The sequence below is a fragment of the Nicotiana tabacum genome, chromosome 16 (assembly GCF_000715075.1).
Source record: "Nicotiana tabacum cultivar K326 chromosome 16, ASM71507v2, whole genome shotgun sequence".
Taxonomy (NCBI): domain Eukaryota; kingdom Viridiplantae; phylum Streptophyta; class Magnoliopsida; order Solanales; family Solanaceae; genus Nicotiana; species Nicotiana tabacum.
In genome coordinates, this window is record NC_134095.1 from 11,815,246 (window position 1) to 11,839,371 (window position 24,126).

The 24,126-nt window shown below is 32.5% G+C and overlaps 1 protein-coding gene and 1 long non-coding RNA gene across 2 annotated transcripts; both read left to right on the plus strand.

Moving 5' to 3' along the window:
• Positions 1-10,385: 10,385 nt before the first annotated feature.
• Positions 10,386-17,512, plus strand: LOC107799950 (uncharacterized). The gene is made up of 3 exons (XR_012699753.1): positions 10,386-10,589; positions 14,986-15,101; positions 17,194-17,512. It is a non-coding gene; the product is annotated as an uncharacterized LOC107799950 (long non-coding RNA).
• A 526-nt stretch (positions 17,513-18,038) lies between these two features.
• Positions 18,039-21,493, plus strand: LOC142170526 (uncharacterized). Its single transcript, XM_075232456.1, has 8 exons — positions 18,039-18,309; positions 18,401-18,640; positions 18,720-18,953; positions 19,049-19,195; positions 19,626-19,695; positions 20,256-20,385; positions 20,489-21,000; positions 21,081-21,493. Exons 3-7 carry the CDS (start codon positions 18,932-18,934, stop codon positions 20,528-20,530), a joined length of 411 nt encoding a protein of 136 aa, XP_075088557.1. The 5' UTR covers positions 18,039-18,309; positions 18,401-18,640; positions 18,720-18,931; the 3' UTR covers positions 20,531-21,000; positions 21,081-21,493.
• The last annotated feature ends 2,633 nt before the right edge of the window (positions 21,494-24,126 follow it).

A 24,126-nucleotide genomic window follows, 5' to 3' on the forward strand; every position in this document is an offset into this window, starting at 1 on the left:
TTGAAATCTAAATACTTGAACTTGTCAAGTACTGATTTGATGTAATGAGATTGAGGCAAAGCCAGACCTTCAGGAGTCTTTTGTATCTTAATACCCAAGATTACGTCAGCAACTCCTAAGTCTTTCATATCAAATTTACTAATCAACATACGCTTTGTAGCATTTATGTTGGCAATGTCATTACTCATAATCAACATATCATCTACATATAGGCAAACAATGACTATTTGTTTAGAGTGTTTTTAATGTAGACACATTTATCACACTCATTAATCACACTCATTAGTCCATATAGAGACTTAACAAGTCTACAACCTTCTTTTCCTTTCCAGGAACCACAAACCCTTCGGGTTGCTCCATGTAGATTTTTTCCTCTAACTCTCCATTTAGGAAAGCTGTTTTAACGTCCATCTGATGGATTTCAAGATCATACACAGTGGCTAAAGCGATTAACACCCGTATGGATGTAATCCTTGTTGCCGGTGAGTATGTGTCGAAATAGTCAAGACCTTCCTTTTGTCTATAGCCTTTGACAACTAGTCTTGCCTTGTACTTGTCAATAGTGCCATCAGCTTTCATTTTCCTTTTGAAAATCCACTTAGAACCTAACGGTTTATTTCCAGGAGGAAGATCAACCAATTCCCAAGTATGGTTGCCCAAAATAGATTCTATTTCACTATTGACTGCCTCTTTCCAATATGGTGATTCCGAAGACGACATGGCTTCTTTAAATGTACGAGGCTCATTTCCAATAGAAACGTCACAAACTCATCTCCAAACGAAGTAGATGTTCGTTGGCGCTTGCTGCGTCTTGGTTCTTCCTCATTTGTTGTACTTTTTTTAGTTCCTTCTCGGGGTAGTTTGGTTTTTTTCACAAATGATTCATGTTCCTTTTTATACGGATATATATTTTCAAAGAATTCAGAATTATCTGATTCCATCACTGTATTAACATGAATGTCAGGATTTCTAATTTACACACCAGAAAACGATATGCTCTACTATTTGTAGCATATCCTATGAAAACACAATCAACTGTTTTCGGTCCTATATTAACCTTTTTTGGTTTAGAAACCTGCACTTTTGCTAAACGCCCCCACAGTTTGAAATAATTTAAGTTGGGTTTCTTTTCTTTCCATTGTTCATATGGAATGGACAGTGTTTTGCTATGGGTTACTCTATTGAGTATTCGATTAGCTGTAAGAATAGCTTCCCCCTACAAGTTCTGGGGTAAACCTGAACTTATCAACAAATAATTCATCATCTCTTTTAAAGTTCTATTCTTTCTTTCCGCAATCCCATTGGATTGAGGCGAGTATGGGACAGTTGTTTGGTGAATAATGCCTTATTCCAAATATATTTCTTCAAAAGAAGATTCGTATTCACCGCCTCTATCACTTCTTATCATTTCGATCTTTTTGTTTAATTGCGTTTCAACTTTATTTTTGTATTGCTTGAATGCGTCTATTGGTTCATCTTTACTATTAGGTAAGTAAATATAGCAATATCTAGTACTGTCGTCAATGAAAGTTATGAAATACTTTTTCCCACCGCGAGATGGTATTGACTTCATGTCGTAAATATCCGTGTGATTAAGTCTAAAGGATTTGAATCCCTTTCAACTGACTTATAAGGATGCTTAACATACTTTGATTCCACACATATTTGACATTTCGAGTTATTGCATTCAAATATAGGCAATACTTCCAAATTAATTATTTTTCGCAAAGTTTTGAAGTTGACGTGGCCTAAATGTTTATGCTATAAATTATCTGACTCAAGCAAGTAAGAAGAAGCTGAAATTTTATTCATATCAATGGTAATTACATTGAGTTTAAAAAGGCCCTCAGTCATGTAACCTTTTCCTACATACATTTCATTCTTACTAACTACAACCTTGTCGGAAATAAAAACACACTTAAAGCCATTCTTGACTAGAAGTGATGTCGAGACTAAATTCTTCCGCATTTCAGGAACATGAAGAATATCTTTTAAAGTCACAATCTTTGCAGAAGTCATCTTCAAAGCTACCTTGCACGTTCCTTCAATTTTTGCAGTAGCGGAATTTGCCATAAACACTGTCACGTTGGGTCCAGCGAGAGCATAAGAAGTAAAAAAACTCCTTGTTAGCACAAACATGTCGAGTTGCTCCTGAATCAATCCACCATTCTCTAGGATGTTCGACTAGGTTGCATTCTGAAAGCATGGCACATAAGTCGTCTATTTCATCATTCTTCTCAATCATGTTTGCTTGACTTTTCTTCTTGTCCTTTGGTGCATGACATTCAGTAGCCTTGTGTCCAAACTTTCCACAGTTGTGGCAATTACCTTTGAACCTCTTCTTGCTTGGATAATTCTTTGGTCCAGACGACTTCTTTCTCTTTTTACTCGTTGAAGCTTCCTCAACAATATTTGCACCCATTATTGTTGAATTTCCACGAGATTTCTTTCAGCAGCCTTGTTGTCATCTTCAATCCGTAGACGAACAATAAGGTCTTCAAGAGTCATCTCCTTGCGCTTATGTTTCAAGTAATTCTTAAAGTCCTTCCACAGCGGAGGCAGCTTTTCAATAAATGCCGCAACTTGAAACGCTTCATTTATGACCTTCAAAGAAAAGTTTGTTAATAACAGTGTAATTAATACTCTTAACATAAGTATTAATTAGGATCATACCTTCAGCAAGGAGATCATGGATAATGACTTGAAGTTCTTGAACTTGGGATACCACAGATTTGTTATCCACCATCTTATAATCTAGAAATTTGGCAGCCACAAATTTCTTAAGTCCATCATCTTCAGTCTTATATTTCTTTTCCAATGCATTCCACAGTTCCTTTGATGTTGCAATGTTACTATAAACGTTGTACAAGTCATCTTCCAGCCCAATTAAAATTTAATTCTTACACAGGAAATCAGAGTGCTTCCAAGCCTCAGTAACAAGGAAGCGCTCGTTGTCAGGGTTCCTTCAGGCACGACTGGAACATCCTCTTTAATAAACCTTTGAAGACTTAGAGTGGTCAGATAAAAGAACATCTTTTGCTGCCATCTCTTAAAGTTAACACCAGAAAATTTTCCCGGCTTTTCCGCTGGTGGCATAGCCGTTGCAGGTGCAGTAGGACGGCTAGGACCTGGCATCCCCGATATTGTGGTAGTAGTAACAGTCACAACCGGATCAATCTGTTCCTCTCAGTTAGTCATTTTTGTCAATATGACACAAACAAATTGAGTAAGTGACGAAGTATTTAATTCTTCAACCCAAGACAACACAGTGAAGAGATTATTCTTCAAACTGATTTTAACACAGTGAAGAGATTATTCTTCAAACTGATTAGAAGTAGAAAAATCCCACAAATTTTTAATCTCTAAAAACAGTAACATTAGGAGTAGAAAACCACGAAGGTTTTAGTTTCCTCAGTCACTTTGAAAATCAGAACAACAAGGATATATATATAAATAAGATTCATTAAGCTTGTTAGAAACTCTGATTTTATAAGTGACCAAAAACAGAAAAATAGATGAACAGAAATTGGCAGTATTATGTCCCGAGCACACAAATTTCTTGTGTGTCCTTAAAGAATCTTATCCCCTCACTGTTGCCCAAGGTTAACGGATAAATTCTTCCCAGGATAGAACGGAACTTCCAACTTAGCGGTAGCGGCACCTCAAATCACTAAGTTATCAGCGAACTCAAAATTATGGTGCAAGTCACACGACCGACTTACTTTGTTTTGAAAGTAATGATGCAGAAAGAAGAATGAGATGAATCAGAAGATTTCAGGATAACTAATTCTAAAGAAATGGCTACCTATTTATAGCCAACGGATTTCTAGATTGAAAGGGTGTGAAAGTGGATGTTCACACTACAAGTGGCTATTCGTGAAATGCAGCCTCTCTGGTGGCTGTTTCTAGAACTTGCAGGAAGTTCTAACGCGGGAATATTTAAAATAAAATTAAAGACGGAAATTAATTTAATTTACCGTTACAAATAATGGTCACTCAAAATATTAATATAAAATATTTATATTTAATTAATTAATTTTATTTTGTTGGTCCAAAAAATTAAGTCAATCAATCATCTGAAGTCGAAACCGAGCGACAACAACAGCCAAGGCCCCTTCCTCTTATCTCCTTTTAAGAGCTTAAGGAAGTGTTTCTATATTTATACCCAACAAAATACTTATCTTTAACCAATGAGGGAAAAAGTGCAAAAGCCAAAGTTGTCTTTTCACCTTCTTTCCTCATTTTCCATTCACACTACCACACTTCAACCCCAACATCTGCTTCAGTTATTCGTAGTTTTCTTCTTCACATGTATCATTAAAATCTTGAAGATATTAATCGGATCCCTTTATGATGCTAAATATATATACTAGAAGCTCTATATATGTTGTCGTTTATAGGTACATAATCATGATTTATTTTATCTGCTTTTGTTTCCACCAAAGAGACAATCAAATTCTTACTCATTAGGAAACCATAGACTGATTGATCTATCATAGTAATTTTTAAGTGTCATGAGCTTTTTCCATTCAAGAATGAAAAATTGAGGGAAAAAATCAATTCATTGTGCTGGCTGGGAAAAGCATTAAACTGGGAAAAAAAATTTAAATCTTGAGATATCAATGTGGATAAAATTGTACGTATAAAACCCTACTTTCTTGAGCCGAGGATATGTAGAAAACAAGTTTTCTACTTTGTTGTTGATATGTCGAAATCTACTCTAGAACAAAAAGAATATTAAGAGACTAAAGTAGGGGTCCCATGAAATTTAATAATTACAAAAACATTCACCACAAGAATTTTAAAAAGTTTCCCAATTTGGCTAATTTGGGATTTTATCATTTACATGGCTAATTTAGGATTCCACTTCCTATTGAAACTGAAATGCAATATCTCCTTCGATATTAAAACAAGTATTACAATTTGTTAAGGGCAGTTCACTGTGCACCAAAAGGTAGACGAGAAAAACGAAATACATGTAATACTGCATGGAGTTGCATGAATAAGATCTTTTAATTTTTTAACTAAAATTGTTAAATATGGTATATAGAATTCAAAATCTACGTCATTTTCATGACCAAGAATAATATAATTTTGAACAAGATGAATATATAAATCATGTCGAGACAAAAATGATATGTGTTAATTCTCAAGCCGCAAACCTTTATCAACCCCTTTTTTCCCCTTGAAATTGCTATAAAAGAAAAATGATATGGAGAAAACGTCATTTTATATACTATCACCTCGTCATATTCCAAAGATAAAGCATGACTTTGGTATCTTTTTTTCTTTTGCCTAAATTTTCCAGGCTCATATGCATGCCGCAGCCAGATAAAGACAAAGGGGGACTACCAAAGAACATATAAAAGGTAAAAGATAGAAATAATGTGCACTCATTGAATGCTTTAATGTGCTTATTGTATGGTAGAAAATATTGGATATATTGATCATGATTTTGATTGATCGAATAAAAAGTTGAAGTGAAAAAAAGAAAAAAGAAAAGGATAATAAAATGATGTTATCATAAGGGTAAAATTAAAAAAAATGGGGAGTATTCTGTGGTTGAAAGTGAAAATCTAATTTGATATGAGGATCCCATGAAGTCCACTTTGATCAATGAGATTGCAAAATTTAGGGCCACAGCACATACTTTTTTTTTTTGCAATCAATTTTCAACTGGAGGGATCTCCGAAAGTGAATGAATTATTGGAATGGATAGTGTTCTTGGTAAAATGGGATATTATGGGAATCAGTATATTTTAATTTTGAAATTCTTTTTTCCTAGCTTGTAAGAAAATCAATAATAATAATTGGGCTCCAAAAGTTATTTTAGATTTTGACAGATCCTTCATTCCAACTGACCTCAGTTATGTGAATGAAACTTTGACTGATCTTGAATTGGCATGTGTCTTTGTTTTCACTTATTATTACTTTGTGGATTATATGGACCCTTATTCTGCATAATTGTTGGAAAATGAAAGTGAAAGAACAGATTCTCAAACTCATTGCCAAGATATTTCAATACATCACATTTCCTCTTCAAATCCAGCTTTACCTTTTTGTCATATATATATATATATATATATATATAACACCCCGATTGACACCTCAGAATCAGAAGAAGACGATCTAATAAATGAAGTGGGATTAGAAAGACTAAATCTATAAGAAAATAATCTTGCAAATATATCAGAAGAATGTGCCCATAATTTCAATAGAAATAAAAGGTTAGATAGTAACCAATGTTTTATATGTAAATGGTACCCTAGTAGAAATAAAAGAGCTAAATGTAAGCTATGCTATTTAGAAGGATGTATAACTTGTATAGAAAAGGATTTTGAAACAAAAATAAATAAAGAAGAAAAATATCAAGAGACAAGTAATCCTACAATAAACTTGAGAATAATGACATTAGAAGCCAGAATAAATGAATTAGAAAAAAGAATACAGAAAATGGAAAAGGGAAAAGAAATATTAGAAGATATAAAAGAAAGTATAACAACAGTAGAAGAAGAACTAATGAGTATAGAAAATTATGATGCACTCATATGTAATGAAGATAAAAGGTTAAGTACAATAAAAATCCTAACAAGAATTAAAATAGAAGATTATGAAATAGAAACCTTAGCTCTAGTAGATTCTCGATGCACAAGATGCATAATAAATAAAAGAATAGTTCCCCCAAATCTGATAAAAACTTTAGATAAACCAGTTACAGCCATGCAAATGGATGGAACTCATAATATATATAAGCATTATATAGATAAATCACAGATTAGTTTTATAAATTCATGCTTAGATTTTTATAAACCAAGCTATAAAGTAGATAAAATTTGAGTAAGAGATTTAAATATAAACGTAGATTTTGTATTAGGATTAAGTTTTATATTACATAATAATGGTAGTTGTCTAATAAGTAGGGACGGAGTAATATTCTTTAAAAATCTTACACAAACACCAGTACAAACAATAGAAACTGCAACTAGAATAAGAACAAGACTAAATGCAAGCCAGAACAACTTAGAAAACCAAGAAGAATGCTGGAAAGATTGCAAAGATAAAAATACTTGTTGTAAAGACTTAAAAGAATCTAAAACCCTAATATTAGAAGAAGATGAAAATAGAGATATATTAGAAAAAGATTATACCTTAATAGACATAGAAACAGAACTATACAATTTTAAAACAGGATTACAAAAAATAGGAATAATAAAAAACGAAAAGGATTTAGATAATATAATAAAGATATTAGATGAAATAGAGATAATAGGAGAAAAACCTTTAAAACATTGGGAAAATAATAAAGTAATGTGTAAATTAGATATAATTAATCCAGAATATATAATAAAAACAGCATCAATAGAAGCTACAAACCAAGATTTAGAAGATTTTAAAATCCAGATTAAAGAACTTATGAATTTGGGAGTAATAAGAAGATCTACCTCTAAGCATAGGTCGGCAGCTTTTATGGTCAGAAATCATAGCGAAATAATAAGAGGAAAAGCAAGAATGGTAATAAATTACAAAAGACTTAATGATAACACTAGAACGGATGGATATAAGCTACCAGATAAGACAGAATTAATAAATAGAATATAAGGAAAAAAGATATTTAGTAAATTTGACTGTAAATCGAGATATTGGCAAGTAAAAATGCACAAAGTAAGCATTGAATGGACAACATTTACTTGCCCAGAAGGACATTTTGAATGGTTGGTAATGCCATTTGGATTAAAGATAGCTCCACCAATTTTCCAACGAAAAATGGATAATATATTTGGAGAATATAAGAGATTTGTCTTGGTATATGTAGATGATATATTAGTATTTAGTAAAGATATTAAAGAACATTTAGGACATCTACAGACTGTATTTAGATTATTTGTAGACAATGGAATAATAATTAGTAAAAAGAAAATGGAATTATGCAAAAATTATATAAACTTTCTAGGAGTAATTTTAGGGGATGGAAAAATAAAATTACAACCCCATATTGCTAAAAAGACCCTAGAAATGCCAGATAAACTAGATAACACCAAAGAATTACAAAAATTCTTAGGTATAGTGAACTATGCGAGAAATTTTATAAAAGATTTAGGAAAAATAGCGGGGCCATTATATGCTAAGACAGGCTCTACAGGACAAAAACACTTTAACACAGAGGACATTAAACTAGTACAAAAAGTTAAAGAAAAGATAAGGAATATCCCCGACTTAAACATGCCATTAGAAACAGACTATTTAATTATAGAAACAGACGGTAGTTTTGAAGGATGGGGAGCAGTTTTAAAAGCAAAACCAAATAAATATAGTGACAAAAATACAGAAAAAATATGTGCTTATCAAAGTGAAAAATATAAAGAAAAGGGAAATATGAGTAGCATAGATGCAGAGATATTAGCAGTAATCTATGGATTGAATAGTTTTAAATTATACATATTAAACAAAAAAGAAGTAACAATTAGAACTGATTGTGAAGCAATAGTAAAGTTTCATCAAAAAATAGCAGTAGAAGAAGATGGTTAAATTTTATAGATACTATATCAATATATAACTTAGTTTTTGAACATATTAAAGAAAAAGATAATAATTTAGCAGATCAATTAAGTAGACTTAAAATTATGATCAATTAACAAAACATATTTTGTATGTACAACATGAGACCAGCAGTTTCAAAGACTACAGACAAAGGGAAGGGCATTCAAGCCTCACCCTTAGACAAATATTTACAAACAGTTTTAGGTAATCTCCATTTTAAGCCACAATCTTTCTTAGAACAGACTAATCTAGAAAGAATAAATTTTGGGAAATATAGTCTTATATTTTTTCCACCATCTAATATGTCTTTTAGAATTTTACCAAAATGTGTCATAGACAGACCCCAAAGGTGCTTAATTGATAACTTATGGATATCATATAATAAGAAAGACACTAAATATTTTATAGCAGCACTTAACACTTTGGGCCAATATTTTACAGACAAAATTCAAGACAAAAGGTTTAAGTATTATGTAGTTATACATGGAAAAACAAAAGGTATTTTTCAGACATGGTTAGAAGTATTAGATTCCATTAAAGACATAGAAAAACCTCTTTTTAAGGGATTTAATGATTTTACTGAAGCATTAGATTATGCAAGAGGAGTATTAGGACCAAATTACTATATTACCCCAGCTCTAAGACAAAATCCAGAAAAAACCCCTCAATACAACATCCGAAAAGACCATGGTAAAATAATATTTTGCGATCACTGCTCGTCAATGACAGAAGCTTTTAAACGATTAAACCAAAAGAATGACATCTTGACACAAGAAAAGACGAAGCTCATCGAGCAAGTAAAGGTATTAGAACACAGGATACAAGCATTGAAGTTCGAGTTAACACAATCACAGACAACCTCGCAGACTCAGATTATACCACAACCAGATTCAGAAATGAACAGTCCTAAGAGTTCTCCATCTCAAACAAAAATGGATGAGACGGGTGTGCATTCCCCAATGAATGCAGTAAGATCCACTGTATCGGATAGTGATACAGCTAGTCCGGTTCAAACGGTAACCGGTAAAGACAAATCAAATCCGTTGATGGCTGTCACTTTGCCAAAAAGTGAAGATGAAGGTTCATCAAGAAGAAGATTACCAAAGACCTTAACGCAAGGAGAAATGCTAAAGAAAAAGGGAGTGATATCAAAAAGGGAAAAAAATGAGAAAATAAAAAAAATAATTAAACAGACATTAGAGAATTTTTTCTAAGAAAAAGAAGAACAAGACAAGCATATAGTTAAAAATCCAAGTCTCAGTCCAAGAAGTCCAAGTCCAAGTCCTATAACGGAACCAAGTCCAAGTCCAAGTCCGAGATTAAATTCAGGAAGGGAACAAAGTTCTGAAGAAACTAATGACTATCTAAATTATCAAGATGCCCCAGACCCGAATGATTATGATTCTGGTATGAGTTTCGACTCAGAAGCCATCCATAATCTAGATACATAAAACCATCAGAACAGGGCAAAGAACAAGACCAACAATACAAAAAGAAGACCATACCAATAATGAAAACGTGGAAAGAAAGACAAGACGAAGAAAAGACTTGTACCAGAAAAGAAGACAGTTGTGCTAAAAGACGGAGATAAAAAGATGACATAAGATGTGACAAGACAATGACACTAAAAGACAAGCCAAAAAAGTTGAGTGGACTAAAATAGTGCATAAAAAAAGGAATCTTCGACAAAGCAACGTGCAGATGGGGCCCAAAGTTGTACCCTGCGAAGCTTGATAGACGGATTCCTAAAACATTTTGAAATCCAATTTTCAAGTCCGACTCAAACTCTCTATCCATAAAAGGAGAAGAAGGAAGAGAAAAGGAATTATTCGAAAAACAAGAACCATTCGAAAAAACCCATCCTCTCATCAAAAACTATCCAAAAACTCTCAACCATCTTTGTAAAATACCTCTATGTATAATATAGTAATTTTCCCTTCTCCTCTAAGCTTGTAAGAAAAATAAGTTCATCAGCTTGTACGAAGTAATTTTCAAAGTTTTCAGTAAGGTTTTCGGGTTTCCCGAAAGGGAAATCTCTCTCCTATAAGCATGTAAGTTATTCATCTTTATCTAAATTATGTTTCTGATAAACATTACCCCAGTTTGTATTTTACTAAATTTATGATTGTTAATTAGTTTGTATTTTACTGTTCTTATAATTATTAGTTAGTTAACACTATGTTTGTACATTAAATTATTATATAACACTCTTAGTATATGGTTAACTTCCCAATTTCTTAACAAATATGATGGATTAACCTGTAAATTTCTAGGAAAAACTGGTTAAAACCCAATTGATAAAGAAGGGTATAAGTGTTTAACTATGGCCGGGTGAGGTTAAAGAAATAGAAGTTAAGAAAAGAGTAAAATCTTTAAACGATTGGGAAGAAGAGATGAACAGAGTAAAAAAAAAGTTACGGGATAATATCAGTTCATAATTTAGCTAATATGTTAACTTTACAAGTCTATAGAATAAAAGAGAGAGAGTACCGAGTAGGATTTTCACAAATATAAGATTTAACTGCAAAGAATTTTTACTATTAATGTCCAATAACCGCAACAACTACCCTCATCCAGAAAGTTTTGCTAGAAGCCTTACTCAAAATTTAGAAGAATTTATAATAGACATAGATAGTGAATTCTATTCTATAATAGATCTAGCAGTACATTTTATCTACCTAGAACAAAATAACAGAATCTGTTTAGATAAATATAGAAAACAACTATACCTAATATCGGAAATATTCAGATATCATCAGTCAATCTACTCCCACTATCAGAGAAGAAGGTTTCAAAGAAGGAGAAGAATATACTACTAGACAATATTTATTTTACCTGAAAAAACTCCCCCTTTATATTTTATTGTTTTTTAATCCCCCTTTATTCTGGTATCAGAGCAAGAAGTTTCTTGGACCAAACAGTGTATGAAACAATTATTGTTCTCCAAATATATAAGTTACCGTCACCATATGATATATATTAGCTATAAGACCATTAGAAATTATAAAAAATATATAAGAATATTAGAATTAGAATTAGATATTTTTAATACCGAGGATTTTCAAAATTTCCTTTTTGCATGAAATAGAAAGAACAAGTATTGAAATACAAGAGGAGAAAAATTATATTCAAACAACTAGAAATAAGATAAAATATATTCCACTAGGGTAAAACCATATGTTAAGACAACATCCTATAGCCAAAGAAATAGCCTTTAACTATTGGCTTTTAAGAAGAGATATAGTCAGAAAAGAAGAGCTAAAGAAAATACTAAAAGGAACTAAAACACTACTATCATCAACTCTAGAACTAGCTAAACAAATAGAAGTATCATATTCCAAAATAAATAGAGAACAAAGTTATATAATTAAAAGAAGTATTAGCTTAGAAACTATATCAGCTTTAGAGTGGGAAATACAAAGTATAGAAGGAGAAATATATTCACAAAATCAAAGAATAAAGTTCTTTAAGAAAAGACAAATTTGGATACCCTTAGGATATACAATATTGCTACCTTAAAAAACCTAGAATATTTAGATTTAAAAATATATCCAGAAAAGAAGTATAGAATAGTAAAAGATAATACGGTAATTAAGTGTAATTTTAGCAGTGGAGAACATATATTACATAGCGAAGACAAACAATACAATACAATAGTAGATTTAATAATAAATTTTGGAGAAAAAACACAAGAAAATAATAAAAATTTAATAAGAACACTAGAACTAGTAGAAGCATTACAAATTAAACAGAAAAAGACTCTAGAGAAACTAGAACAAAATTTAGACTTCATAAAATCACAAGAACTAGAAATAGACAGAAAAATACAATATTTAAATAATAAGTTTAATCTAGAAAAAATACCTACGAAAAACGAAATAGAAAAATTAATTAAAGCTATTACGGAAAAACCTCAAGAATTAGAAATACAAACGACCAGGCTAATAGAAAGAATAACAGATCAAGTAGAAGTACTAAAAAGTGAGATAAATGTTTTAAAAGAAGAAATAGACAAAATAAAGGAAATCGCTCTTTCATGAGTGATATAGAATTAGATCCAATATATGAAGAAGCATTAAAACTTACAGAAAGAATTCAACCCAACCCAGAAGGACTAACTAGTTATATCCCTCAAGGAAAGGCAGATCAAATAATAATAAAACAAAATAATACTTTAATAATATTACTTCTAGAAATTAATAAAAACTAGATAAAATTATTAAAGAAAAAGAGATAAAAACAGAAATTCAAAAGGTTGACGATCTAATAGAACAATTAAAAAGAGTTGAAATAACACCACAAAAAGATAGAATTAAAATAAGAAAACCACAAAAATGGACTTTCTTCCAGGTGGGAGAAACGAAGAAAGATCAAGAGTAAGTTTTTCAGATAATAGAATAGGTAATAATATTTTAGCAAGAATCATAACTAGAAAAAAACAAGATGACAATCAGAAACTAGATAAAATAATAGATATAGACAAAGACATACAGATTTTTCAGCAGAATCAACTAAGGTTACTAAATCCAAAAATATTATATAATACAGGGTATTTTTCAAATAATTCTCAACTATATAGACATTACAGAGAAGAACAATTATCAGCTATAGGAAGTAAAGTTGCTACAATAAATTTAACAAACCCAGATTCAGTAAGACAAATAAAGAACTATAAAAGGAATTTAATGCATATGAGATTAATAGTAATCGGATTAAAAGGATTAACTAGAAAAAACTTAGGAACTAAGGTATTAGTAGTAGTATATGATGACAGATGGTCAGATTAAAAGAAATCCATACTAGGTTTAACAGAAGTAGACATGACAAATAATGGAGGAATATTTTATATCAGCCCAGATTTTATGATAAATTTAGCAGAATTTGGAAAAAATATTAAAATAGGAATACAGACTAAAGGATATGAAGAAATGAACAATGAAAATAATTTATTAATATGTGTAGGTTTCATAGGAAAAATGGCAACAAGTAGTAATACAAGATTCAAAATTAAAGTAGACGATGTAGTCGAGGTAATGGGAAATAAAGGAATAAAACTAATAAAGCCTATTAAAATAAATCCAGAAGAATATGCTGGACTAGAATGGAATTTAGAAGACTTTGCAAAACCAAAAAATTTAAGCCAGAATCGCATTTAATGTATACAAACTCAAAAGGAGAAACCTCAATTAGATTTAATAATTATAATTATTCTACCCAAAAGGAAATAGACGATACAACGGAAAGCACAGTAGAAGTAATACCAGACGAATTTGAAGTAGATATAGCACTAGAAAGAGAAAAGAAACTAGTTAAGAAAAATAAAACTCAGACTGGCGTCGACAGCAGGAAAGTGAAAGAACAGAGTCTCAAACTCATTGCCAAGATATTTCAATACATCACATTTCCTCTTCAAATCCAGCTTTACCTTTTTGTCATATATATATATATATATATATATATATATATTCAATTATTATCCGGTAACTCAAAATTCAGGATGTAACAGGAACAAGTGTAGTAACTAACTCCACTCAGAATTTCATGTTCTTAACATTTATTATTGGATGAATCAACTGCAAAGATTAAAACTCACTATCAACAAGATCTTAAGGACCAGAAGTTATCTAATCCCACTTTAAAAGCATGCAATGAACATAGGCTAACCATTCTTATTTCTAAGTTAATGCACCTTACACTAAGTTTTCAAGATATTATAACTACTAACTAGAGTCTCTCAACAATAGAGATGTTGTTATTGCATCATCTAGTGATTTTATCATATACTAAATACAAAGGGGCATCCATCCCTCGGGAAACTAAAAGTGTGAAACTCATATCTTGAATGTTTTCATGAAACTGTCAATTGCTGTAACATTGAGTTTGAATATATGCTCCCAAGTCCACAAACTAACTCCAATTCACAGTTAATAGAAAGAGCAACTTAGTGACTGAGAAATACTATATAAAATTAACATGGAATTTCTGCAACCATAAGTTTGTTGCAACCTTGAGTTGAGATATACGATCCAAAATCCGTAAAACTAAATCAAGTTCTCATTTCACATTTATTATAAAAAGGGACAAACAACATTTGTCATGGCTTCATAAGTCAAAAAGTATCCAACTTCCTTCATCCACAAAACCCTTGTTCTCTAGAAACACATACATCCCAACTGGGGGTAAGTACAAGAGAGCTCACTCCACTGGAAAAGAACCGATTGCTGTTGAGCTAGGCCCAGTAATTCTTATTCTTTTTTTATCGTAAAAATGGTGTGTAGTAGCCATTAATTAAGGGGGTCTTTAATTTTTATCACTAATTATAATGCTCAGCAAAAAAAGCCACTACTAATAGGAAAAAGTCAGTTTTACCCTTTCTTCAATTCTTATATTCCCAAACCCTTGTTTTATTCATTCAGAAGAGGAAAAATTTGAGAGCGAATATTTCAGGGCAAGTTTCGTGTGTTCTCAGCATCTGTATCATCCTCGCATGCAAACGAGCTGCAGTTAATCTTTCTCCTTCTTCATCTTCTCTGTCATCTTCTCTGCATCGAACGATCGAACTGGTAATTTTTTTTCTTTTATTCCTTTTTTTTTGTATATGTATAATCGCGATCAATGATGTGTCAAGTATGTGTGAAATTTCAAAAATGATCATTATAAGTTGATTCAGTGTCGGAGAAGTAGCGTATTTTTGTGATGCTGTTATTCAGAACTTTTTGGTATTGAAATGTGAAATGTGTTTGTGGTTCAATCAATATATTTGATTATGTAAGGACATTTCATAAATATAGTCGTAGGAATTCATAAGCTAACTGTGTTTTTGAATTTTTAGTTAACTATGTTCATAAATGATAAGAACCAAACGACATTAACTTTTGAACTTGGAACTCAAAGTTAAGGACTGAGTGTCCTTAACTTTTGAACTTGAAACTTGAAGTTAAGGACCAAGTGTCCTTAACTTTGGAACTTGAAAGTGAAGTTCAGGACCAAGTGTCCTTAACTTTTTAACTTGAAACTTGAAGTTAAGGACCAAGTGTCCTTAACTTTGGAACTTGAAAGTTGAAGTTCAGGACCAAGTGTCCTTAATTTTTCAACTTGAAACTATAAGTTAAGGACTGCCTATCTTATCTTTTTAACTTGTAACTCTAAGTTAAGGACCAAGTATCCTTAACTTTTAAACTTAAAACTATAAGTTAAGGATTGCCTATTCTTATCTCTTTAACTTGTAACTCTAAGTTAAGGACCAAGTATCCTTAACTTTTGAACTTGTAATTAAAAGTTCAGGACTAAGTGTCCTTAACTTTTGAACTTGGAATTCAAAGTTAAGGACCATGTGTCCTTTAGTTTTGAACTTGAAACTTGAAGTTCAGGACCAAGTGTCCTTAACTTTTCAACATGAAACTATAAGTTAAGGATTGTCTGTCCTTAACTTTTCAACATGAAACTATAAGTTAAGGACTGTCTATCCTTAACTTTTTAACTTGAAACTTGAAGTTAAGGACCAAGTGTCCTTAACTTTTGAACTCCGAATTTGAAGTTCAGGACCTATTGTCCTTAACTTTTCAACTTGAAACTTTAAGTTAAGGACTGTTTGTCCTTAACATTTTTACTTGAAACTTGAAGTTAAGGACCAAGTCCCTCCAATTAACTGTAAGTCCTAATCTTTATTTTCTTTTTCCTTCTTTGTCGTGTGATAATGGAAGGAGATCGTATGTTCGATTTTGATGTTTGGCGTAATTTTATGATCTATTGGAAAGGAGATTTACAGTATAAGAAAACAATCAAAAGTTTTTTGTCAAACAGACAGTGGAAGAAGTTGAGGGATGGTATTTTCGGAAACTTTTTACGATTAGAAAGTGTGAAGTTATGTGGTAAACTTATTCACTGTGTATTGCTTTCAGAAATTGTAAATAATGGCCCTGATTCGATGACATTCAAGGTTTTTGACCGTGAAATTAAGTTTACACGTGACGCATTTCATATAATTACTGGTTTAAAGTGTTATTCCTCACCAGACATAAAAGGTTTACATGAAAAAGAGAATAGGCTTTCGAAAATTTATTTCCCCGGAAAGGATAGAGTTGAGTTGGGTGATTTGTTTAATTTTATTACCAGTCACCCACATGGTACAACTGCATAATTTGTAGGCAGCGATGATGATGCTGTGAATTTGGCAATAATTTATTTTGTTGAATCTGTTTTGATGGGCAAGAGGAAGAATAGGAATGTGTCCGAGCAGATAATGAAAATTGTAGACGATGATGAACTCTGGTCTTTTTTCAACCGGTGCTCTCTTTCTTATGAAACTTTACTAAAATCATTGAAGAGTTGTTTGAAGCCGAATGAGAATGAGAATGAGAAAGAGAAAGACAAATATAAAGACAAGGATAGCTACACTATACTTGGCTTTCCTTTTGCCTTTTGTGTTTGGATTATGGAAGTAATTCCTATTTTCAAGGAAAAATAATTTGTGAACTTCCAAGAATTTGGTTATCCTTGGATGTAATGTTATTCGGAAATGAAATCTCCACAGTATGATTCTCTATGTAAAAAATACTTCCATAATGAAAATGTAAGTTAATCTAATTACTAGCTATTTTTTTATTTATTTGTTATAGTTCTGAAAAGTTATGTTTATTTTTTGTTATATTATAGTTGTATAAGTTGATCGAGGTGTCACCATTTATTCATGTTCAAGAAGATACAGAGCCTATTAGTGTGGAAGAGCCAATTTCTGAAGATCAAAGCTCAATGCCTTCTTCCACACAATTTGATGAAGCCATGCTTAAGGAAATTGTTAAAGTAAGTTTTCTGCCTTTGAATAGCATTAGTTTTTTATTTGATTATTTTTTGCTTGCAAGACTTTTTTGTTTTTATGTTTTTTGATTTAGAGATTATCAGAGAGTTTTAAGAAGGATCTGCAAGCTGAAGTTACTAGAATAAATCAGAAAATAGCTGTATCAGAATTTGAGAATGAAATCATGGTAATATCATTAATTTCAGTTAGTCTAAGTTCAGGACTTTGTGTCCTTAACTTTTTAACTTAAAACTATAAGTTAAGGACTGCTTGTCCTTAACTTTTGAACTTAATACTTGAAGTTTAGGACCAAGTGTCCTTAACTTTTGAACTTAAAACTATAAGTTAAGGACTGCCTCTCCTTAACTTATGAACTTAAAACTTGAAGTTTAGGACCAAGTGTCCTTAAATTTTGAACTTACAACTTGAAGTTTAGGACCAAGTGGTCCTGAACTTTTGAACTTGAAACTTGAAGTGCAGGATCAAGTGTCCTTAACTTTTCAATTTGAAAGTTGAAGTTCAGGACCAAGTGTTCTTAACTTTTTAACTTGGAATTCAATGTTAAGGACTGATGTCATGTCCTTAACTTTTGAACTTGTTACTCTAAGTTAAGGATTGTATGTCCTTAACTTCTTTACTTGTAACTTGAAGTTTAGGACTACCTGTCCTTAACTATCTAACTTACTTTCTTTCTCAGGATTTAAAGAAAAGTCTAGGAACAAAGCTTGATACTTTGTTGAAGATTTATGTGAAACCTGATGAAAGGAACATAGAAAGAGAATCTAGTGTTCCAATTACTAAAGATGGAGTTGATGATCATTGTCGTAGTACATAGCCTACTGTTACAATCAATAAAGATGCAGGTGGTGATGAACGTGATGATATGGATATGCATGCAGAAGTTCAGTATGAAAGCGATTTTAGAGATGCATATCTAGATGATGAAACTGAGAACGTCACTGATATTGGGAAAGGTTAGATATAGATTTTGAATTTTTTTTCATTGAAATTTATATTCAATAGCGTAATACATAGAAACTTTTTTGTGATTACAAATATTTGTAGAATCTATTGATGGAGTGGAAGTTGAAGATGTAGGAGAATGTCAAGACCAGAAAAATCCAAATGAGACAGGAGTAACAGAAAAAATTTGTAAATGTGGATTGCAATCTTAGGAGGATTTAGAAAGTCCATTGGGAACAAGTGTCAGTGAGATTGTATGAAAATGCTTAGAAAGAACATATGACCTGTCTACACCTCTGTCATATAAAGAGAAATTTGGAGTTCAAACTTGTGCCAATCAAGGTTAGATAAAATTTTCATTATATATTGAATGTTAGTTTTAGTGAATTATTAGAATGGGTATTAATTGCAAATGTTACAGAATCTTTTGAAGCTGCAAGGGAAGAAGCTGGAGTGGAGTATCAAGAGAAAAGTGGAGTACAATCTCAAGACGTAGAAAATACCGAAGGAACAAGCAGAAGTGAGATTATTTCCAAATGCATAGATGGAACATGTGATCTCTCTACACCTCCCTCTCTTACCGACAATATTTGAACCCAAGAAAATGTTAGTGAAGATAATGATTTAATTGGGATGATCTTGACTATTGCAAACGGTTAGACAGTATTTTTTTAAATTTTATACATGTTTGTTTTAATCAAAGATTAGTAACAAGTACTAATTGTGTTAGCTCTTGTAAATATTCTGCAGAATCTTGTGAACTTGCAACTGAAGAACATGGAGAACAATTGCAAGATAAAGAAAATGTGCAGTTGGAAGATAAAGAAAATGATGCAAGCAATATGTTAGCTGAATTGTCTGTTGAAAAAACACAAGAAGGCAGTGTGAAGAAGACAGGTATTGATTGTGTCCTAAATATTATATTCATAATTGAAATTTTGTCTCTTCATTTGACGACTCGAGGTATATATATATATATATAGTGTTTCTTGTAGAGGAAAACAATTATGAAGCTCTTAACCAATATACGAGGAAAAGAAAGAGAGATAGTATTGGTTATGATGGTCCGTCTTTTTTTATTCTTACTCCTACTCCTCCAAGTACACAAATGAGCATTGATGGGGGTTTATCTATGGAGTTGAAGGAAATGTTGAATAAGAGCTTGGTCGAGGTAAAAGGAACAAGAAGCTTAGTTGGCAGTTGAAATCTCTTTTTGATCAGGAAAGAAAAACAGGAACATCGATGGAAGACAATCAAAATACTCCCAAGAGTTCAGGATGGATAAAATCAACATATACTCATAGGTGTATTTTTCATTATGCCACAGATGATGCAAAATTATTGAAGAAATTCATTGTGCGGTTGGGCAAGAAGAAAAGGAGAGGTCGCAAAACAGAGTAAGTACCTTAATGTATTTCAGTATTGATATTGAAATTGCTAAATTAACTTCTGTGATTGTATGTCTAAGTTTAGGACCAAGTGTCCTTAACTTTTGAATTTTAAAATCAAAGTTAAGGAGCAAGTGTCCTTAACTTTTCAACTTGGAAATCAAAGTTCAGGACTAAGTGTCCTGATCATTTGAAATTGTAAGTCAAAGTTCAGGACCATGTGTCCTTAACTTTCGAACCTGTAATTCAAAGTTAAGGACTGCATGTTCTTAACTTTTGAACCTGCAAGTCAAACTTAAGGACTCTTGTCTTTAATTTTGAACTTGATACTCAAAGTTAAGGACAGATAGTCATTAAGTTTTGAACTTTGAACTCAAAGTTAAGGACAAAGTGTCCTAAACTTTTAAACTTGTAAGTCTAATTTCAACTTGAAACTCAAACTTCAGGACCAAGTGTCCTTAGCTTTTGAACCTGTAATTCAAAACTAAGGACTGCCTGTCCTTAATTTTTCAACTTGAAAGGCTAAGTTCAGGACTAACTTCTAACTCTGATATTTTTAAAATTTTCAGGGGACAAACTAATATATATGCTGATAATAATGGTGTGAGAAAGAATCCATACAAATTGTATCATCAAAAAATCAGTAGCAAAATGTTCTTCCTTGAGCTTTCAGATAGTAGCTTTGTACTTGATGATAAGGTTAGATAATTCGCAAGGCATTTATTTTCTTTATTCTTAATTTATCACTTTATAATTATTTTATGACTGATGGATTTATTTTATTTTTTGCCTTTTTATGAAGCATATTGACATTGCCCTATATTATCTGAGAAAGAAGGAGTGATACCACCCTCGCGACCATCCTTTTCGTTGCACAACTACTGATATTCTTTTTGATAACTATATGGTGTTTGTGTATAAGGATTTCAGTGAAGATGCTACTGATGACTTTTGGTGTGCTGGTGATAATTAGTTGTTTCTGACACCATATGTATGGGGGGACAGTCGTAGATGTGGAATTGCTTGTTCAGAGGTTGACAAAATCTTTTTTCCATGTCGGCTTCCTTCAGAAGATGATAATGTTGTGACACACTTTCTTTTGGGGGTATTGGACTTGAATCAGAAAAAGATTGATGTATACGATTCCATATATAATGAGCCATATGAGGCAGGAATGAATCACATGGAAATATATGAACACATGATCCCCCACTTGCTAAAGTTCTCACAGTTTGACAAACATCACAAGTCTTTTGGAAATGCCTTCAACAAATTTGATATTCAGTGGCAAAGATCACCACACTACTCTGGATCGTACGTGTTGTTATTTGTTATATTATTTATATGTACTTTAGATTTATTGTTATTCACTGCATATCTTACATTTTTCTTAGGACTGATTGTGGTGTATTCCTGATCAAATATGTGGAGTTGTTGATGATTGGAAAGGATGTGGAGAAATTCCAACCTGAAGACATAAAAGACTTTAGAAAAGAACTTGCCGCAAATCTTTGGGCACATGGTGAGTGGAAAAGAAATTCTGGTTATGATACACCACCAGAAAATGTTGGCGATGATTATGAGAGTGAAAATGAAACTTGATGTCCAAAGGGGTTGTAGTTTAGTTGTAAAGAAAGTTAGTTGTGGCTGATCTTTTGTATAAAATTGCTGTAAAGAATCTATATGAATTCTGCAAGTTTAGAAAACTTCTGAAATATTCTGTAAATTCCTCAAAAGTCACTTATATTTTGTTTGCTTAGCATAATTTTTTGTCACAGCTATGCAAAATTACAATTTCAAAAGTAATATCAAGGCATCATGTTATTAATTTCTTTGTTTCTCTCAAGTGTTGATTTGTCCATTGAGTTTGTTAGTATTAGTTCATGACTAAGTGTAATTGAACTTCAAATTCAAAGTTAAGGACCAATTGTCCTTAACTTTTGAACTTTAAACACAAAGTTAAGGACTGTATGTCCTAAATTTTTGAACCTGCATGTCAAACTTAAGGACTCCTATCCTTAAATTTTGTAAAGTTAAGGACAAACAATCCTTAACCTTTGAACTTTAAACTCAAAGTTAAGGACTGCATGTCCTTAACTTTTGAACGTGTAATTCAAACTTAAGGATTGTCTGTCCATAACTTTTTAACCTGCAAGTCAAATTTAAGGACTCATGTCCTTAACTTTTGAATTTGAAACTCAAAGTTAAGGACAGACGGTCCTTAAGTTTTGGACTTTGAACTATAAGTTAAGGACTGTCTGTCCTTAACTTTTGAACTTGAAACTCAAAGTTTAGGACAGACAGTCCTTAAGTTTTGAACTTTGAACTATAAGTTAAGGACTGTCTGTCCTTAACTTTTGAACTTTGAACACAAATTTAAGGACTGTCTGTCCTGGACTTTTGAACGTGTAATTCAAACTTAAGGACTGCCTGTCCTTAACTTTTCAACATGCATGTCAAACTTAATGTCACAACCCGGATTTTCCACCCTCGGGAGTCGTGATGGAGCCTACTAATGAGAGCTAAACAAGCCAACTCTTAACTACTTTTATCTTTTATAAATTATTTCTTTTATCAAATATTAGTAATAGCATAAAAAAAGACTGAATTAAATAAATATGCGGAAGACTTAATTTAAAGTGACTGAATGTAAATGTGGAATCCAACATAAATCTCTACCCAAGAACTGGTGTCACATTACTCACGAACTTCTAAGAATACTGAATACAATCGTTTGAAAGAAAATAATAAACTGTTTGTCTCGAATACAATGAGATAACAGACTAAAATAATAGATAGAGGAGACGCCGAGCCTGTGGACGCCTGCAAGGCTACCTCGGTGTCTCACTAATCTGACTGCTCACACTCGCGCTACTGTTGCTGCTGTCCGAATCCTGTATCCGTGCAAAAGAGCATAGAGTGTAGTATCAACACAACCGACCCCATGTGCTGGTAAGTGCCTAGCCTAACCCCGGCGAAGTAGTGACGAGGCTAGGACCAGACAATCAAATAAACCTGTGCAGTTCAAGTATATATATATAGACAACAAAGGAAGTACTGGAAGTAACCAATCAATGTGGGATGGGAAACATGATGTGGGGAGGTAACCGTTTCAAATAGAAATATTTAATAAAAGAAGGAGACAACAAAGTAATAATATCAACAAGTATCAAAAGGAATCAACAATTTGCACGGCATCACCCTTCGTGCTTTTACTCTCTTCCTCACCCAAGCAATATATAAAATAAAATTGTACATGGCATCACCCTTTGTGCTTTTACTCATTTTCCTCACAATATAATCAATAGATATCAGTACGGAATGGCACATCGTACGGCATGGCATCACCCTTCATGCTTTACACTCTTTCCTCACCATATCAAGCAATATACGACATCACCCTTCGTGTTTTTACTCTCTTTCCTCACAATATAATCAATAGATATCAGTACGGAATGGCACATCATACGGCACGACATCACCCTTCGTGCATTACACTCTTTCCTTACCATATCAAACAGTACACGACATCACCCTTCGTGCTTTATCACTCTTCCTCACCCAAACAATAATCACAGATAAGGGGCAAGGAAGTAAACTGGATAATAATCGGGATATAAGGACTTACGGTCATGCTAGACACCAATGTATAGATACTCGTCACCATGCCTATACGTCGTACTCGACAAATAGCAAGTAGCAATTAAGACTCAGCTCCTATTCCCTCAAGCTAAGGTTAGACCAAACACTTACCTCGCTTTGCAACCAATTCAAAATTCCAACAAGCCTTTGCCTCGCGAATTCGTGCCCGAAATTCTCAAATCTAGTCATAAACAATTCAATTAAGTCAATAAAAATTATAGGAATTAATTCCATATGAAATGCTACATTTTCCATTTAAAATCCGAAATTGCACTAAAAATTCGCCCGTGGGGCCCACGTCTCGGAACCTGACACAAATTACGGAGTATGAAACCTCATCCAACCACGAGCCCAACCATACCAATTTTAGCAAAATCCGACATCAACTCGACCCTCAAATCTTCAAATTAAACCAAGAGAATTTTCAAGATTTTCCCAACTAAAATCACCAATTAAATGCCAAAACTAGTAATAGATTCGGGTAATCTAACCAAAATTAAGTTAAGAATACTTACCCTGTTGTTTTCTCTGAAAATATCCCGAAAATCGCCTCTCCCCGAGCTCCAATTTGCTAAAAATGGAAAATGGGACATTTTGCCCAGAATGTTTTCGGGGTTATTGTTCACGCGTTTCTACTGTTCACGGGGTGTTATTCATAGGTACTATTCACGGGGTACTATTTATGGGTACTGTTCACGGGTACTATTTCTGCAATTTTCAGCAATTTTCTGCAATTTTCCTAAGTCTGAAATCACTCCGAGACACTTCCGAAACACTCCCGAGCCCTCGGGGCTCCTA

What these genes read in the sequence shown, in the direction of transcription:
- LOC142170526 (XM_075232456.1), top strand. Translation starts at nt 18,932, where the DNA reads ATGATCTTGACTATTGCAAACG. An exon ending in AGGAGAGGTCGCAAAACAGA is followed by an intron (nt 19,696 to 20,255) that starts GTAAGTACCTTA and finishes TAAAATTTTCAG; the next exon opens with GGGACAAACTAATATATATG. An exon ending in GCTTTGTACTTGATGATAAG is followed by an intron (nt 20,386 to 20,488) that starts GTTAGATAATTC and finishes CTTTTTATGAAG; the next exon opens with CATATTGACATTGCCCTATA.